Here is a 19,748-nt window from a genome sequence, read left to right as displayed (position 1 = left end):
TCAGGGCACCGGGCTCCTGTAGGAAACGTGTGAGAGCGCCGGGGTCACTGTCGCCTTGGTCCTTCCCTGCCGTCCCAGAGTGGCCCGGCTGCCTGGCCGGCAGCCTCCCCGCTGCCTCGCGGGCGCTGGCTGCCGTGTGGCCCCGCAAGCGGCCGGGCGCCGATCGGCGGGCGGGAGGCAGGGAGGGCCAGGCTGCCGTGCGCCGTGCCTCCTCAGCCTGCCGCGGCCGGCGTCGCGGCGTGAGAGCTTCGAGCCCCTCTCCTGCTCCGTGCCGAGGGGGGCGGCCGGGCAGGGCCGCGGGAGGCTGTAGCGCCAGCAGCGGCGGGTCCCCGGCGCCGGTGCGCGGCCTGCCTGCCCCCCAGCGCCGCCACTCCCAGCTCTGCCAACTAGCGACAGCCCTGATTACGCTTTAAAATAAGCCGTTCTTCCCCGGGGGGAGCCGCGCTGTGAGATCCACCGCCCGGCGAAGCCGCTCTGCGGGCCCCGGGCGCGTGCGGGCGGCGGGGCGGTCCCGGCTGCGGCCGCAGGTGCCGGGGAGCGGGGCAGCGCGTGCCACCCCGCGGCGCGTTCGCCGGGGGCGGGAAAGGGCCCCCCACGAGCCCCGGCTCCCGCGCTCCGCCCACCGCGAGGCGCGCGCACCACCTCCCCGCCACTCGCCTAGCTCCTTGCCGGCCTAGGAGGGAAAATGTGAGCCGAGCCGGCCCCGCCCCCGGCGCCTCGGATTGGCCCCCGCCTTCTGCCCCTCTCCCATTGGTCGCGCCGCCTCTGCCAGCGGCGTTCGACTGGCCGGCGCGGTTTTGGATACCAAATTCAAAGTTTTTAAAAGTACCCGGCGAGGGCGGCCGCGCACTCGCTAGCCGCGGCGGCGCAGCCCTGCAGGTGAGCGCGGGACGGTGGGCGTGCTCCGCGGGGATGGCCGGACCCGGCGGCGGGGAGAGCTCCGCGGGGATGGCCGGACCCGGCGGCGGGGGCTGCTGGTGTACTTGGTGGCGGGACTGGCGGCGCTGCGAGGGGGGGCGGGTGGTCCGGGAACGGGGCTCCGCAGTGGCTGCCCGGCCCGCCGCCCTCCCCAGCCTTACCCCCTAGCTATCCCGCCGTTGGGACAGGGTGGGATGGGATGGGACGAGGCGGGACGGCGGCGCATGGGCGGCTACGGAGCGCTCCGGTCCCGCCACCGAGCTGCGCATGGGGCCGGGCCGGGGTGGGGTGGCGAGCGCAGCGCAGCTCCCGCCGGCGGGCAGGGGCGGGCGGGGAGGTCCCGCGCCGCGCTGGCTCCCGCCCGCCGGGCCACGCCGCCGTTGGGGGGCATCACCCCGGCGCGCTCCTGCCTGCCCCGCCGCCACCATCTTAGGGGGTATCCTCCAACGCAGGGAAAGCGGAGACCCCCGAGGACGCAGGGTGCGGTTCGCGGGGCCCGGCGGAGCCGGGAGCCGGGCTACCTGCCGCCGACCCGAGCCATCTTTAGAGCTGGGCGGGAGCAGCCTGACAGAGCTGCGGGGGCCCGCGGCTGAGCCCGCTCCGCCGGGGGGTCGGGGTCGGCCCTGGCGCCCCGAAGCACGACAGGCGCATGTCCCGGTTCTGCAGGGTTTCAGCCCAAAAGCTCTGCTGGCTCGCGGCGCGCGGGTTGGGGGGAAGGGGAGGAGGGGGCTTAGCGAGGGCTTGCTTCTCCCCAGCTCACACTGTACAAAGCCATGAGCGTATTTGCTCCTTTCTTCCACCAAAGGTAGATACGAAGAAGGGACTTTTCCTCTGAAACGATCGCGAAAGGCGGGTTTTAAATACTTGTTTCCAAAACTGCTGGAAGTGTTTAAATCCCTTCAAATACCTGTTCAAATGGTGGAGCTTATTTTTCCTACAGATTGCAAGGCACGCTGAAAATTATTTTCCCCTTAGATTTAGCAGGACAGAGATGGCTTCCTTCTCCCCGTCAGCCCTTGCCCATCCCCCTGCAACTGCTAATATAGATAGCACCACGCTTTGGGGGGAGGGGAAAGAAACAGGGCAAGAAAAGCTCAATTTCCCCATACTGTCTATCGACCTCCCGCCCTCTTAAAATAATGCTTGTAAGTAACCTTTATTTCATTTCCACTGCTGTTCAAGGGTCACTGCTTCCCACTGTAGTTGGCGCATGCATGTGAGCAGTCGGGCCCTTCCTGTGCCCCGGAACCACCTCCTCTTGCAAAAAAAAAAGCCAGGTGCCAAGTGGCACCAGCAGCATTGCCTCTGGCCTTGGATGCAAACTTCAGGCTGCTCTGGCCTGGCTATACCCCTGCATGGGCCAGCTGTCACTCACGGACCCTCTGCCATGGTGTCCCTTGCAGGGACTGCAAGTGTCCTGAGTATCATGCGTTTCCAGTACGAGGTGTGTCTAAGAGCAGACTATACTGGTTGAATGGCAAAGTGAATCACCCAGTCAGTTTTCTCACCCTCCCAGTTATATGCAGCATAAAGCTCTAATTTTGAGAAGATCTTTCCTGGATTTAGCAAGTGGCTGTTCAGATCCTTAGTTCTGCTAGTTGTCTGTGTTTCAGACACCAGAGCGTGAGTTAGATAAAAGCTTAAAATTTGTAACATGGGAGGAAGGCATGATCATCTTGGTAAGAAAAAGAATTTGTGATGTAGTTTATACTGGGTTGTAATACTGCCCTTATTGTTTCTTGCAGGATACAAAATAGCAATATTAAACCTTAACCACTCTTTTAAAATGAAATGTGGTTTTGATTGTACGTCTGTTTGCACTGGATTTGCACCATTGAAATCTGCAGAAAAAACAAGATTGGAAGAATCCTGCCCCTCCAATTATGAGGAAGGCTTTTGTCAAAGCTGGGACGAAGAGCCCCAGCAGATACTCCTCAGTGACTCACACCATGTGGCCACCAGAAATCTAGATCTTGAAGATGAAGGAAGACCTGTACACAACAAAGAAAACAAACAAGTAATCCAGAGGCTTGATGAAGGCATCTATGAAACGGAGGCACTGGAAAACAGTAAATTTAATGAGGACAGTGGTTATTCTTCTATGTTAAGTAATCAATACGCTGATGCAATAGAACATGAGGATAGCATACCTCTGGCTGGGAATCTCTGTGGCACACCAAAGCATTGTCTCATGAAGAACCAAAACCAAGCACAGTTTTCAAAGAAGACTTTGTTGCCAGTAATCCATTATGAAGAAATGATTTGCTCAACTTTGAAAAAAAGTGGTAAAAGGAATCTCAAGTCTTGGGCTGCAGTAGACAGAATTGTTTTTAGGGGAAACGTTGAACTTTGTAACTTAATCGGAAAGAAAATGGGACTAGATAAAATAGACTTTCTTGCTGAACTCTTCAAAAAGAACCTGAAGCATATATTAGCAAACATTTTAAAGCATCTTGGAGAGATGGATTTAATAAAGTAAGTATATTGATCTCAATGTGTTTCCTTGGGAAAGAAAACAACCTAATCAGATGACTTAAGAATCTTTTAGATGTGAGGGTTGTGAAATTTACAGAATGGGTAGTATTATGTATTGTAGTAATATGTATATACATTAAAACATGAACTGTCAAAGTAAGCCACGATATACGTGGAGAATGTATCTTTTCCCTAGAAGGCTGATTAAAGACTGAAACTGTGACCATATCCCATCTTCTACTTGAACGGAAATGATTACGTAGTTATTCCCACTATTAAAGAAAAGGTTTTATCCATTCCTCAGAGGTAACTGATATGTTTCTCTTGTCATTGCAGTTTTGCCAAAGTCAGTACAACATGGCGGAAGATTCTGCAAGAAGATAAATGGAGTTTAGAAATTTATAATAGAGCCATGGAAAACCTTTCTGTAAGTTTATGTGCTTGTTAGCTATTTGAAGCCTAAACCAGCAGTGCCTTTCTGCTATTTTAGGATTCCTCCCAACCTTAAGAGATCACAGAATTGCTTCTTAGGTTGAAGACATTGTCACTGGAGTGCCTGACCTTGTCCTGTTAGCATGCCCTGTCTCAAGTGTTGCTAGTCACTTCACTGTCCTTGGAGCCCAAGGAAGATTGACCAAGAACGTTACTCGGAGAGATGCAGGTGTTCTTAGGAGCTCCCACATGTCCTGTGTTAGGAGGAGGGCAGGAAGGAGAGGGTCAGTTCCAGCACTGCCCACTGGGCAAGCGGTGGAGGCTCTCAGCAGAGGCTAGCTGACTTCAGCATCTCCACTGATCCAGAAGGGAGATGGGCGGAGAGAAACCTTTCAGCTGACTCTGCAACTCAGCTTCTCTGCATACGCTTTCTAGCAACAGTCTCTGAAGTGCAACATGCTGGCTACATAAAAACAAAAAGCTTTTTGTACTGTGAGCTATTCCTAATGCCTGCTTGTCCTGTGAAATAAAAAAAATACAAGATCCAACCACATTAGCGTTGCACCTTACCAAGGCAGGACTCTTAAAATGCTAGGGGTGTTTTTCTTCTTTGAAAGATGGAAAGGCAATGAAACAAGGCTTAGGACTTGCCACAGAATAAGGTAGTCAATTAGTTTGAATTTTGTGTAGTGTTTTATGGTGCTAGCCTGTTGGGGTGAAACAGTTGGACACCACAGTACTTCACCCCATAAAGTTTGATTTCCTCCCTGCCATTATATGCCTTTTTTTAATCTGAACTGCAAATGTAGAAAATTGGTAGCAGGAGTTTACTACTTGGAAGGAAAACTTCAAGCACCCTTGTTCACTGTGAAAAATTAGAAATATTACTTTATGCTTTAAAACATTGCAGTGACTAGGTTACATGCTCTGCCTAAATAATTATGATGTCTTAGTATAAAAGTATGTTGCATTATGTAATAGAAGATGGTTGAATTTGATGGTCTGAACTAGGGGTCTGTTCTACACATTGGTAACAGTAGTGACTGAGAAAGCTAAGGTAAAATTAGTAGTATCCTACTTGGTAAGATACTTTATTGTTGGAAACCTAGCCAGGAGGAAGGATCAAAAATAAGTTGTTGGATTCTATTTAACAAGTCTGTGTCAACATGTATCTTCTCAAATTTTATTCTTGTTTTTCTTTTCATTAGAATGGCACCAAGGCATCAGAGCAGGCTGCAACAAGGGAGTATGTTCTCTACCGAACAGCTTTATCTTCCATTCAGAAAGCAGCCCCACCAAACAACTTGACTAAAAAGGGCACCAGATCCAAAGCATCTAAGAATCACAGCAGGCTCATGGAGTTTTCAGAGGTAAATGGTTTCCATTCATCTTTAATTTCTCACATCTTGTCTGACACACAATCAGCTTGTAAAACGTATTTCTTCTGCAAGTAGTCTTTCCAATTTGAAGTGCTTGTAACTCTTACTAGTACAGCTGCCAGATTTTGCTTATTGAGCCTATTTTAAGCCAACGTCAGAAATTAGGTGGAGAATATTGATACACTGAGACATTCATTGTCTTTTTCTCCCTCCTCCCCAAGTGTCTAGGAACCCTCAAAATTGTTTAGTGATTATTTTTTTTAGCTTAAATTTTGGATTGGATCAGACGTGAACAAGTTTAGTCATTTCTTCTCAATTTCCATGGGCTTACAATGAATCGCATGTTTTTCAGATGAGCAGTCCCACAAAACCTGTTAATTGTGCTTCAACACTGAGCAATTAAAAAGAAACAAAAAGCCAAAGACAGCATCATTCTTGTTTTTAAAAAAAATGAACAAATTAATATTTCTCCTGTTCATTCTATGTTTTGTTTTGGCTTTTTCTCCAACTAATTAACTAACATTAAAATAGCTTTTTTTAACTACATATTCATAGTGTATCATACATTTGGAGTTGTCAACAGCTGCCAACAGCCTAAGTTTCCCTTCACCTTGTTATTTTTCTTAAACTTTTTTTCCCCCTACATATAGGAGCAGGTCTACATTGCAAGTGTCTTGTAAGACTTAAAGCACTTATTGAAAGTCATTGTTTGTTAATAAACAACAAATTTTCCTAACTAAAAAAAGTTTTTATACTCAAGCTCAAAAGTCTTATTCTGCAAATTGGTGCAGTAAGAGAAGAAGATATAATCACACTGGAAAGTATGATCAAATTGCTTTAATACTACTATATGGTACTTTGTAGCATTAGGAATCTGAAAGTTCAACTGAAGTGGCAGTCTTACATTTATATCCTTGATAAACATATATGTCTGTACACAGACATTTAGATTATAAAAACATTTTGCTTTTAACAATTTAGTTATGTAAGGTGTTATACAGGTCTATAGTTTTTCTGATGCTGAATGATTTTGAATGGTGGTTCTGGTTTTGTGTCAAAAATCAATCCATTGGAGATACGTAGGAATTGCTTCTATTCGGTGTCTCAAGCGGAGTGCCCCACAGCTGAGATTTCTGAACACGTTGCTCAATTTTTAAGAATGTTAATGATTTAAACAGAATTCAGGTTTATTTTCTGTTTTAAAACTGAAGTTACTTAAATCACCGTCATTAGTTTGGAGGATTTAGGAGGGCAGGTTTTCTTACTGCTTTGCATTTAGCCTGCCTGTCGTTTAAATTTAAAATTGAAAGAATTTTAAATTGGCTACTTCTATTCCAGTCCAAAGTACCTGCAGTTGTAAACTGATTATTCCTGTTCAATCTCCATTAGAATTTAATACAACCAAGATTAAGCTAAGTTTGAAATTTATTTCTCTAGAGTAGGAGAAGTTATATGTGTTGTGGCACTTGGATAACATCAGGCAATGTTTGGGGTGTGTATTTACCCTTCACTTACGATTTTCTCTATATGCTTTTTCCAATAGGCTGCCAAGACCTTGAGAAACACTGAAAGCCTTAAAGTCTGCCATCGCTGTGGCTCACCTGCAAAGTATGACTCCTATCTACAAAGAGCAATGTGCAATCGTGAAAGCTGTGGCTTTGACTTTTGCACAAGGTGCCTGTGCAGCTACCACAGCTCCAGTGTCTGTATGAGCGGCAAATCGGTGAAACCCAGGTCGAAGCTAGAGCCGCTTCCTGGGACTAAGAAAAGCAAACAGAATCTACAGCGATTGTGATCCATCCATCCCAGTACAGATTGTCAGATGTCCCATAAAAGTTATTTTAGGATATGAAGTTATCCATAAAGAAAATCAAACAAGAAAATGCTTTTTGCTATTATATTTGAAAAAAAAAAAAAAGGTTAATTTTATTAATCCTGTCTACTATTTGGTCATGTTGAAATTCCTAGGAATAATCACAAATACCTATTTTTTAAAGACTTACTAATCTATACATGTAAAAGAAAATTCTGGATATGAATTCTAATATTTTATATATTGTCCTGACAATTTGTCTATTGTGTTCCAGTCTCCGCAACACCCTACAACAATATTGAATGAAACAAAAAAACTTTGGCAAGTAGCATTCCGTGTGTAACCCTAGCAATTCTTAAATGCCAGAAGGGGCAAGTGTAAACTGTGTTTTATTGAAATGTTTGCTCTTGTTCAAAAGGCTTTTAAAGACATCTGTAGCGAGAATGTCAAGTGAGATGAGTGAAGTCCCTTTTAGCATGAAATTGAGGAGTCTAGATGTTATGATTTTTCTCAAAGCTTTGCTTAATTTTAAAATGTGAAAGCTCCTAATACCATTTTCTCTAATGGCTTGCCTTATGTGAATCTGAAATTGTTGCTCTTCCTTCATTCAGAAACTGCACGTTTTTCTTGAACTGAGGTTGTACCCTTTCCAACTTAAAAAGTACTGTATCTTTACTGTTCTGCTAGAAAAATTTCTTTGCCAGTTTTTTCCAAATCATGAGATCATTTTTAATATTTGTATATATTTGTAAATACTACTATAAATATTATTTGTGTTTGTAAATGTGAAAATAAATTACTGTATTCAGTAACTTGGTTGGAAAATATGTACCTTCTATTTATCATCTTAAAACATTACTTTTCAGACTCATTTGTCAAGTTTTCTAGTATGTGCTTCTTAAAAATGTTGTTTTAACAAAGACCAAATCTCCTGGGTTTGTGTAAGAGGCACTGAATCCATTCTTATGCTGTGTTACTGCAGTTTATCCAAAGACTTAGCAATAATTGCTGATAGTTTCTGAACAAACATTCTATGGAAATTTGTCTATTAGCTGAATTTATGCTGCTGTTGCAGAAGCAGCTCACTGTCATTAAAGTCTTTGTGTTTCCACAGCAAAGAAAGGCACGCTTTCAAGAAAAGGACTGATTGTTTTCTTGGAAATGTCTGGGGTTTGGATGTGTTTCCTGTTAGTACATAGACAACAGGCTGGGAAGGCAGCATTGTAGGCCCTGTTCCTTGAACTGGGCTGTCAGTACTGCATGGCAACTTTTTCTGCACTTGTTAATTTTTAATTTGTGACAGCAGCAGTCAAAATAGTTGAGCAGGACCTCTAACATTCTGCTTTTGTGGTGAGCTTAATCTCATAACCTAAACCTGAGACTTAAAAGCGAGTTATATCAAGAACCTCCATTCCATAATTCTTTTGTCTGTTTAGGTCCACTTACGGATATGTTCAAGGTCTGAGACTGAAAGGTAGAAGTCTCCCATCCTATTATAATGTTCTGGTAACTGGACCTTACCAACCAGTCCTGGAGGCTGGCAGAAGAATCGCATGATGTTGGTGTCTCCAGCATTGTTTCTGAGACATGGAAAAGGCAATGGCCAAGGACTTGCTATGCATTTAACCACAGTGAGTCTGTTAGGCTGTAGGCTGAGCACCGCAGATAGATAAGGAATATTGTAAGCAAAAGTTTGTTAAAAAGATCTGTCTCCTGAAATTCCTGTGTCCTGAGTAGCATAGATGTCTTAATGTGGTCTCTGAACAGACTGTGCTTTCATGTATTGATTTTGAGAAGTGTGGCACAGGCATCCAGACTCAGACAGGCGTTGCAGAGTATGATACATCTTGAATTAAGGTTTGTGTGTCTTTTTTGGAGCTGAATATGGATGTTACAAACATAATTAAACAAAAGGTTTTGAGCTTACTAAGGGGAGCTATCCACTGTCTAGTAAGCCTAATGAAGAAGAGCTGCTTGTTTGTTTTGTTTTCTGTAGAAATTTATCTACTCAGAATTTTGATGACGATTTCTTGTTACATCCAGATAAGGGGAAAGAATTGGACTACGTGGCTTCAGTGGTTACAACTGGAGAAGAATAATGTGAAGAAACAGACAGTTTTTCACTGAGTCATAAGAGGCAACTTCCTTCTACCTGAAACCTTGTTGGAAAGGTTATTTGACTTCTTACAAAGCTTTGATCAGCCTGTAATGGGTCTGCTGCAAACCAGTGGGGCTCTTTCTTTCCTCTTGTCCAACCATTTTTGTCTTGTCCTGATCCTCAGACCCTTGCTTACTAGCTTTAGTGTTAATAATCAGAATAGATGTTCAAGACTGCAGCCTTCAACAGCTGGGTGACAGCTCCTTAGAGACCTTGACCTGTTACCAATGCTTGCAATTTTTTTACACAAAGTTTCTAAGAGAAGCACACGGATCTGTGGTGGTCACACAGCTCTTTCTTCCTTTATGGTAATCCTGCTGAGCAGTTGAAACCTTGCCCAGCAATGCTGAGCACTGAACCTGTATAAAAAAATATGCATCTTACTGAAAAGAACTCAAGATTGTTGGTTTCCTTGTCAATAGCTTCAGTGAATGGTGTATGGCGGAAAAAAACAATGGGCAATTGTTAATCAATGGACAATCAGTCCCCTCCCAGGCATGCAGGCATCTACTGCTGAGCAAGAAAGCAGCTCGTCATAGAGAGTGAGGACGTTGGGTGTTAGAACTAGTAGGTGCCCCAACCAGTGCTGAGTCTTATATGTTCCAAAAGTAGGAACAAAGTAGTAGATGCAGATTGTTGCTGATGTCTATTGCTGAGCCTGTCTGGAACCAGCCTTTGATATGTAATCAATGTGAGAGTCCCGTCTAGCGCAAGGGCATAGCAGTTGCTATATGCTACAGCTGTGTGGTCAAAACTACTTTAAGACTCGATATTTGGCAGCTTCTTACCCACATTACATACACCTTCCAGATTTACAGAGTGAGAAGTACCTGCAGCCTCACCCTGAACACAGATTTCTCCCAGGTGGTTATCTCTAGGCATGGCTGCGCGTGGTGAGGAGGGGCAGGATGTCTCTCTGCTCTGTAAATTGCCGTGATTAGCAGCTGTTCCCCAGACCTGAACAACTATGGGTCCAGAACTTTCCTTAACTTCATCTTGACCCTAGCTGGGAGGCAGGCAAAGACAGGGGTTTAGGACTTTCTGAAATCAGTATTAAATATCCATATTTTGCAGCTCGTCTCTCTTGCAGTTATAATGCTGTCCTGAAAATAACAAGGAAATGCTTGAGCTGCTTACATCGTTCTGCAAAGCATTAAAGGCAATCTCAGCTGTCCCACAACAGCAACCAGAGAAGCTGGAGAGAAGTCTCAGATAATGATGATCAATCTGATGATATAAGCAGTTGTAAAACCAAGGACGAGTTTGTATGCACTTATCAGTGTAATTTATCTTCCAGCACCAGCCTTTGTGCTTTGAGCACTGTGGGACATGGAAACATCAAAACAGACCCCCACACACCTCTTCAACTCTGCAACAGCACATAGCTTAGCTGTTCACCTTGGAGGCTGATTTCTAATGCATGGCAAAATTACAGCATGTCAGATATGCCATCACTAGCCAAAGGCTCAGCTTCATAGAAGCGACATTTTAGCATGTCGAATGTTTTGTTTGACAAAAAAAGTTTTAAACTCGAAGTTCTGGCAGTGATCGCTCTCAAAAAAACCCTCAGAATATTTAGTGGTAAAAATAATAAATCCGCCTTGACTCACACAGAGTTTAAAAAAAGGAATCTAGATTAAGATCGTGATAAGAGTTCCCTCCCACCTCCCAAAATATCTACTCCTAAAGCCAAGGGCTGACAACCGTTTTAAGGCTGGAGCATGATCTGTAAAAAATAAAGTATGTTCTGGTCAGGGAAAACCACAAGATGGTGCTCTTGAAACACTGCATGAAGCCAGTTTCGGTGAGTTCCTTCTTGCCGCGGTTATGGAGAGTGTAATTTACTTCACCTCCGCTGACTGTAGGGGTCTATCTAGTTACTATGCTCACAGGTAATCACATGAAATCTGTGATTAAAAGATCAAAACCCAAACCTTAAATTCAATTACTGATTTTAACATTTGTTTGAAACATATTTGTGCAGGATATGTACATATTTGCTAAACTGAAAAAAATACAGGTGCCTTCCATAAGGCATTTATCCTGTTGCTATGCCTGCATGTTGCACATGCCTTCTTCAAGGAGTGATAAAAAAGAGCCCCAAACCCATAATATTTATTTTGCCTGCTTTGTGCCCCTGTAGTAGCAAGTGGAGAACAAAGCCACCGCTTCAAAGCAGTGGGTGCAAGCCATGGCTGCAAAGCAAGCATCAAGCCCTCAGCATGGATCTGGAGCAAGAAGCGAACAGAGCTTTGCCTGGGATCAGACGTCGTGTTCCTGATCAGCTGAGGTTTGGTGAATACCTCAGCTGTGTGACTGCTGTAGCATGGCCTGGACATGTATTCTGGCAGAAGCTTACGAAACCAACTTGCAAAGTATCTATAAAACATAGCATGAATATGTAAGGCAACTTCTCGTACAGTCCCACCGCTGTGGTTAGGAGGAGCTGGTGTCTTGAGCTAAAATGCCATTACATGAATGCAAGGATGGACCAGGCAATTACTGTGGTGGATGCTTGATTTTGGAATATGCTTACCATGATAGAAAAGATGCCTCCTCTGATACATGTAAACTTCAGAGTAGAGGATGAGGAGTTACAGAGATGAACAAATGCTGGAATGTGAGCCTACCTGAGGATGAACAAATTGTTGTATCAAGTCCACTCATTTTAACGTTACCTTGTTGGAGTGGTTTCTCCTCTGAAGGAGTCCAGGGGAACATAAAGAGAGAGGGAAAAGCATAGTGATGACATTCCTAGCACAAAATAAAAGCAGCAAGGGTCTCCTTGAGGCTGCAGGCACATGCAGAAATAGTTGCAAGGTTCAGATGAAAGAACAGACATTCTTGTAGTGGCCGCTGAAATGGTTCAGCAGTGGAGGGTTTATCCCTTAAATTTTAGTATTGCTGTGCTTTTCGCATTCAGAATTGCCCTCATGATACTTCAGTACAGCACTCAAACAAGCCAAGGGCTTGGGAGATATTTCGAGAAATTAAGATACAAAAAAATGCAATTTGCTATGTTAGCTGACTGCTCTGTAGGTTTCAGTTTGCTGCTGGAGGGATATGAAAACCCCCCCACAACCCTCAGCCAGCTACAGCATCAGGGCCTCTCCATGGCCCCAGGGACAGCCCTAAGGATGTCCCCCGGCTGAGCGGGAGCATGGCTGGGGAGAAGGAGGGAAACTGCTCCTCCTCTGCCCTATTTTCCACTGCCTAAGTGCTGATCTAACTTTCAGGAGGCACCAGAAGCGCTGCTGCCCTTTGCTGGTGCAGCTGTGCCTGGCAAGAGGGAGCAGAAAGGCTGCCTTGTAGTCAGACCAGGAGAGTAATGGTGAATGCTGGTGTTGCATTGAATGGCCCAGTTACTCTGGCTTCTTCAGCCCATGTTGAAGCCACACCAACAGCATGAAGGCCAGAGCTGGCTCTCATCGAAAGTATTGGCTGTGGGCATATAAAGTTCAGGCAGTCCTCAGCTACTGAGCTGGAAAGACACTCCTGCATGTTGCAGGAGGTGGTATAGCTCTTCCAGGGCTAACGCATGGTGGCTACAGCTTCACCTGAGAGTCTTAGGATGGGTACAGCTACGATGGTGTTTCACCGGTTCCCACCTCCTCCAACTCCCGTTTGGTTTGCCCACCAGAGAGCGCAGTGCCCCTTCGCAGCCGTGACGAGGGCTCCTTCCAGGGGCTTCCCTGCTAGCTGGCTCATGCATGGATCGTAGTGCAAGCACGATGACACAAGACCTCGGAGACTTACCTCTTATGTTCAGTGTCATTTTATGAGGGCCTACCTCGATTCAGTTAATTACATTGTACAACAGATTTTTGTCAGTCATATGTAGATCTAATTTTCAATATTGTCCCTGGATACCAAATTAGTAGAGAAGACATCAATTGCAATTTGCTTACAAACATACTTCAAACACCAGCTGCTTGTAAAAATACACATAATGTTTTTAAATTAAAAAGCTCTCTGTTGCCTTAAAAACACTTACAACAGGCAGCACAATAAGACATTTACTCTCTGCAATGCATTTACTTATGTACCCCTAGATAAAAAAGTCCGCGTGTCAGTCTGAAACCCAGAAAGTCTGTGAGTTGCTCCATGACCCTGTCATTCATTAAGGCATATTGCAGTTGTGTAATAAGCCATCATGTTAAACTATAGTACAAAAAGCCCACTGGAGCAGGGTAAAAACACACATAATGTCATATATTAAAGGTAAGTAAGTCAGTAAGAATACTGCAGGACTTCCAGTCTCACTGTATACATTTTAGAAAGAGTTTTGGAAAAGTAAACAGTTCATATTTGTTCTGGTCTCCTCACCTCTGTTAAATAGCAGTTATATTCTTAGTATTTGTACATTATATACAGATGTAAAATATATAAAACAAGACATCTTGGCATCCTACACCACCGCCACAGTCCCACCACTCTGCTATGAATTAACCATGAAGTAGATAAGTAGTACACTGTTTAACATTTCTGTTTATACTCTTAGTAGCATGTTAATATTCACAGTACTTACTCTCTTGCCAGTACTAATATTCTACAGTGTTGTCAGCGCTCTTGTAAATAGATTATGCACTGAAAGGTGACTTTCTTAACTAGATGAAAACAACCCTTTCACTATTTTGCATATCACAACAGAAGAAAGTTCTTTTCCCTTTGAAGTTTCTATCAAGAACAAGGTTTTCATTGTTTATACAGAACAGTTTTATCCTCACTATAGCAAGGGTTTCACAAAGTTTCTGGAGTAGACAGTAATTCAGTATGTTGCTTTATGTTTACATAACCATTTTGAATATGATTAAAATACTTTCAGATTTTCTACCCATACATATTGCCACTGAAGCAAAATAAATGCCTGTAATTATTCTTTTCCATATAATTTTTTTATATTTTGATGACCAGAATCAAAGGTACTGGTTGTGCATGTTTTAGAAGTTATAGCATATGTGCTCCTTTGGAAATACTCAGAGAAAAAGAAACTGTTATAATATATGAAGCAATATTATTGAAAAACACTGACTTGCGGGGCAGCTAATGGTAACTCTTGCACTAAGAACAACTTGATTTCTGGAAGATGTTGCTCTTCAATCTGCAGGCTCATTTTTTTGCCAATGCATGATGTAAGAAAAATAGTATTTAGGAACTCCATTATTTTTTTCTTGAAGGTGGTAGCTGGATCTTCATGAAACATTTTTCTCCTGAGCATTCACACTAAGCAAAACAAATTCATGACCAGCACAACATTTTTCAGAGATAATTTTCAGAATTATCTTGGATTATTGGAACATGAACCAGACAAGTATAGATTTTTATTTGATAAGTTTCAGTTTTGAAAGTGATGTTAGCCTCTTTTTTTTTTTTTTTTTTGTTTTTTTCCTTACCTCAGACCCCTTCAGAAAAAGGGAGAGGAGAAATATTATGTCAGATCTCTATTAAATCCATCTTCCATTTTTATTAGAATTTAACAGAAATTTCTTTGGGAACCACATGGAAAGCACATCTGTTGTATAAACTTGTGGCCAGAAAATGATGAAAAAATGAAAAATTATATATGCTATGTCTTTGCTTCTAGTAAAGAACGAACAAACTCAAAATAATGTGATTTTACCTTCAGGGTGTGATCTGAGCTCCTAGTTACAGGGAACACATGTAGTTATTCTTTACTATGCAGCCTACAATAGTTGGGGAAATGTTTAATCCAGTATGATGAAAAGTAGCTGCTTTAAAAATTCCTATTTTAAACTGGTGCATAAGTGAAAGGAGAGTGTTCTCTTTTAGGTCACCACAAGTATCACTGGTAGCAGGGATATAGCTGGTAGCAAGCTGTATACCTGGTAGTAAAAGTTTGAAGGATTAGAAATTAAAAGAAGTCAGAATCTGTTTTGGTTGCTATTTTTAAGACTTGCTCAAACCCAGCAAGAGACCCCGTCATTTTCAAAGTTAACATGGCAGGAAACACAATCCAAAAGGCTTCTCCTTAAGCTTGCCCTTAAGGGCATGAAAGAAGCTCAATACAGGACTGTGATACACAGCCTGTGGGCAAGAAATTGATCCACAAATCTTTATAAATTAAGCCAGTATTTGTGTTCCTGAAAAATGGATTTAATCTGCTGGTGAACTCAGAACACTCAATGGCACTATATATTCTTTATATGAATTTGGTTTAGAGATGTTGCTGTATTGCTATAGCAGCTGTTGCAGAACTGCAAAAAAAAAAATATACTTCTCTGATTGTATTTTCGTTGTCCTAGTCTGGATGTGTTTTGCAGGTAATAAATATAAACTCTGAAGAGAATGAAAAAGCATCATCATTTTTGTATTAAACCTCAGTTAGCAACAGTTCATTTTGAAATCACAGTAGTAGCATGTAGATTTTTTATTTATGCTAAAATGGAAACAACATGAAAGGAACATAGAATATATCATTTGGTAGATCTGAGAGCTCATAGAATTTAGTTCAGTGAGTGGAGAACACGCTTTTAATGAGACTTCCTGGTCTTCTTCATGTGCTCCGTGTAATTTTAAAATTGCTCATTTAAAACATCATGCAATTTTAATATAGTCTTTTGCTTAATAATTCTTGATTTCCGTCATCTTCTTCCTGCAATGATAATGACAAATCTAAACTCTTTCAAGAATATTTCACTATCTTTCAAACTAAGACTTTCTGAGTAAACAGACTGAACTTTTCACCAGGTCCTTTTACTCAATGACCACTGGGAAAAAATTACAATGGAAAAAAACTAATTTGCAACAGCACAGAAAAGATTTAGTAAACCTTTCTGCACCCCAGAGAGTGCAGATGAAATTGAACAAAAGTTGCAACCAAGAAGCTTGGTATTTGCTACTGGTCATCTGTCACTATCATTTCCACATCATGCACACTTGTGATGTTAAACACAGTATCACTCGAAAGAGGCCTGAGTCAAGGTCTGATCCCTCTTTAATTAGTAAGTGACTGTCCAAGAGAATCTTTATGCTTGTAAAACTAGTCCTCATGTAGCCCTTTTACCTTCAGCATGAGTATGAGATGAGGGCATGTCTGTAGAGCCTTTCTCTTTTTATTTGTTGAGATGGACTTGTGATTTCTCTGCCCATGCTCTGAACTAGCAGGAAGCATGACAGCTCCTGTCCAAAACCAGGCATGTAACTGAGTTAGCATCGTCCTGAATGCATGCTGGTGAGCTCAGGATTGCCCCTTGCTTTTCCTCGTTAGTAAGACTACAGTGACATCCATGAACACACGTATCACGTGCACTCCCTGTCTTGTTCCTGTCCCATCATTCGCACATATAGGCACTGAATAGACAAGTCTCCTGCTCTCATCTTGCAGCACTCCCCACAAAGTTCACAGCAGGAATGCTGAACATCACTTAGTAGTCTCATCTAAGACCAAGAGTGATAGGAGACTTGGTTCCGCTCTTGGACTGGATCATGTTTGGGGCAAACAAAGGCTGAGCTTGAAAAGAAAATTTTAAGTACCGTTGTACTCCCCCATTTGTGGCCACCCTGAGGGAGACAGGAGCAGGCTGGCAGGGGATGGTGCCACTTTCCGGGGCCAGACCTGCAGCAGTGCTTCCCCACTCCAGCCACTTTCTCCCCAGTGGCGATGGAAGTGCAACCGCCCACCTTCACACCAGTGGAACCATGCTGTCCACCCCATCTTCTGAAGCTGCTGGAGACTACTCTTTTGAAAGGCTTTTTATTTGAAGATAATTTGTGCAGATACTTTTTTTAAAAAGCCCAGTCAACACTTTAACATCAAAGCAGAGAAGACAGACCTATCTTCCTACCTGCTGTCTGAAGGAATTTAAAATAAGCGCATGCATGTATGGTTGTGGATCTTTGGCCAGGGCCAGAGGAGAGTTTGAAGTTGGTGATTTCAGCTGATGATTGTGTAGACCTTCCTTGTGGAAACTCTCACTTATACAATCTTATAGAAAACATTACCCTAACTCAGTTATACTGGAGCTTTTTCTTTCCTCTGACAAGGTTTGGTGTAAAAAGCATTAGAGTTCATGTCATTGGTGCCACTTCACGTACTTGGTACTGAACTTGGCCCTGATTTCAAGTTTGCTATCATATTAATTCAGCCATCTAACTTGTGGCTATCTTTGTATCTATGTTTGGGTTTTTTTTTTCACTGCTGTAAGTACCTATAAAATCAGATCTAATCTCAGTAACTTGATTGTTTCTGTGATGCCAACAGCAATACCAGTACCCACACATGCATTGAAAGTAAAGGTCCTCTGCTAAAGAGGAGGAAAGCAAAGAAAAGGTTTTGGAATAAAGTAAGTACCAAGGATTTTTACTTTTAATTAAATACTTGTCATGCATAAAGATTTCAACTCCTATTCTGCAGTAAATTCCAGCACAGTGTTCCTATATTGTTGATGATCATTAATTTCTAAAAGTAATTTGGAAAAGATATCAGGGTTCAACATGAGAAAATAGAATTGAATTTGTCTGTTTATTGATGATTCATGAGTGCTTTTTAAACACACTTTTCTTGAATTTTTATTGTTTTATATTGTTTTATAGCCAATACTGTTTAGTTTAAATTATTGTTTCACTGAAGTTATTTTTGACAGTGTTTGAATTTCTGGTGCTTTGTGTCTTATTAAAAATGTAAGCCATTGCTCAGGATATAGCCTTGCAGGCATGATGAGCTAGGTTCAAAGTTAATGAATCTTCCTCTTAATTTTAACCCCTGGATATAGCCATGACCTTCTCTTCCTACCGTGTTGAATTACAATGAGGTTGGGATGATTTAATCTATTGATCCAGTTGTCCATGATGGCACTGCTGTATTATTAACTGCAGGCACAGACTACATGTGCATACTCATCCCTTTACTTAAAGGAGAGATACTTTTCAAGCTTTATGTAACAGCCATGCTCGTAGCTTCTAACTGTCCCAGCTTAGGCTTTCAAACTAAAGTATGTGCTTAATTTGTCATGAAATAACAGACACCATAACAGTAATATGTAATGCACTACAAGGCATTCATAACAGGCTATATTTTAGGTGTCAGATGTATGAGTATGTTACAGAGGTTTTATTTGGTATCTGCTCAGCATGGTAACAGTCACAGCATCATAGAATCATGGGATGATTTGGGTTGGAAAGGAAGTTAAAGATCAGCTAATTCCACCTCCCCTGCCACAGGCAGGGACACCTTCCACTCGATCACATTGCTCAAAGCTCCATTCAACCTGGCCTTGAACGCTTCCAGGGATGGGGCATCCCCAGCTTCTCTGGGCAACCTGTTCCAGTGCCTCACCACACTCATAGTAAAGAATTTCTTCCTTCTATTTAATCTAAATCTACCCTCTATCAGTTTAAAACCATTTCTGCTTGTCCTGTTGCTACATGCCCTTGCAAAAAGTTGCTCTGCAGCTTTCTTGTAGGCCCCTTTTGGGCACTGGAAGGTTGTTATGAGGTGTCCCTGGAACCTGCACTTCTCCAGGCTGAATAACCAGGACTCAGTGTTAGTCCTGGTTTTCATGATGCACCTTAGCTTAATGGCCATCCAGTGATGTTTAGAGTAATTTTTTTATGCTTTGTAATATGAGTGGGCTAAGAGCATACACACAGTTATAAGCCATGTTTAAGCTGGCAAAATAAGTGTCCAGAAATGTTTATAATAATTGACGCTGAGTGGTACAGAACAGCCCATGTTTATGCTGATAAATCCCCTGAGCCTCTGAAAGAGGTTGGCTATGTGCACATGGCCTCTTTGTGGTAATCTCAGTCCAGTGTTAACTTTTGAACTGTACCCAGAATTATTTGGGAAAAAGTTAGTTGGTACAGGCTAATGACATGGCTCTAATACCACAAGGCAGAGTGTTCCAGTGCCCAGATAATTTCTCAGGTAACTTATCATTTGTTTGTATAAAGGCAGCCACGGTGGACCAGCTAAGCTGCTTCAACACCATCGGCTGAGCTTTGAGAGTAGAGGATGATCTTTACTGAAACTATGACATTTTAAAAATGGTTGGAGTTTGGCCCACACTCTTAATTACATTTACGGCAGAGAGACAATTTGTTGGATAATAATCAGTTCCAATTCAGATCTTTAACCAAAGGGGTAAAGTTTAGGAAAACCTCTGGAACTCAAGCAAGATACTGGAGAGAATTCCAGGTCGGGGTGTCACGACATCTTGTGGCAGTGTGTGGCAAACTACCTACTTTTATTCCTGTTTCCAGTGACTGAATCCTGTTTAAGAGAGTAGTGAAAGTGCATTATGCACATTCTTAATGTTGTAAGCAATGTATGCAATTTCTGTAGCTTCCCAAGAGATAGTATACCTACTTGCCAGACAGATGGATTGTAGGAATTTAAAAAGCAATTCTGGAGAATAAAATACCATATATGTATAGATCTGACTCACCTCTCATGAAGAATGCAGATCCTTAACAATGCCATGGAAGAAAAGTACTGGAATGATACACAACCTCAGATAACTAGCTGAGTGCAAGGGAATGTTCTGCTTTGCCCCAGACACTTTGAAAGAAAGGATTTTGTCCTTTCTTGGAAGGAGGAAACAGAGAGGTAAAA

General features: G+C 42.7%; 1 protein-coding gene across 1 annotated transcript; it reads left to right on the top strand.

Annotated features, from left to right (window-relative positions):
* The first annotated feature begins 805 nt into the window (after window positions 1-805).
* On the top strand, window positions 806-7,504 carry FBXO5 (F-box protein 5). The gene is made up of 5 exons (XM_055714784.1): window positions 806-879; window positions 2,664-3,393; window positions 3,730-3,820; window positions 5,034-5,195; window positions 6,748-7,504. The coding sequence occupies exons 2-5, from the start codon at window positions 2,705-2,707 to the stop codon at window positions 6,997-6,999; spliced, it is 1,194 nt and encodes a 397-aa protein (XP_055570759.1). The 5' UTR covers window positions 806-879; window positions 2,664-2,704; the 3' UTR covers window positions 7,000-7,504.
* The last annotated feature ends 12,244 nt before the right edge of the window (window positions 7,505-19,748 follow it).

This window comes from Falco cherrug, chromosome 6 (genome assembly GCF_023634085.1).
Source record: "Falco cherrug isolate bFalChe1 chromosome 6, bFalChe1.pri, whole genome shotgun sequence".
NCBI classification, from domain to species: Eukaryota; Metazoa; Chordata; class Aves; order Falconiformes; family Falconidae; genus Falco; species Falco cherrug.
This window is presented reverse-complemented; position numbering and strand designations above follow the sequence as displayed.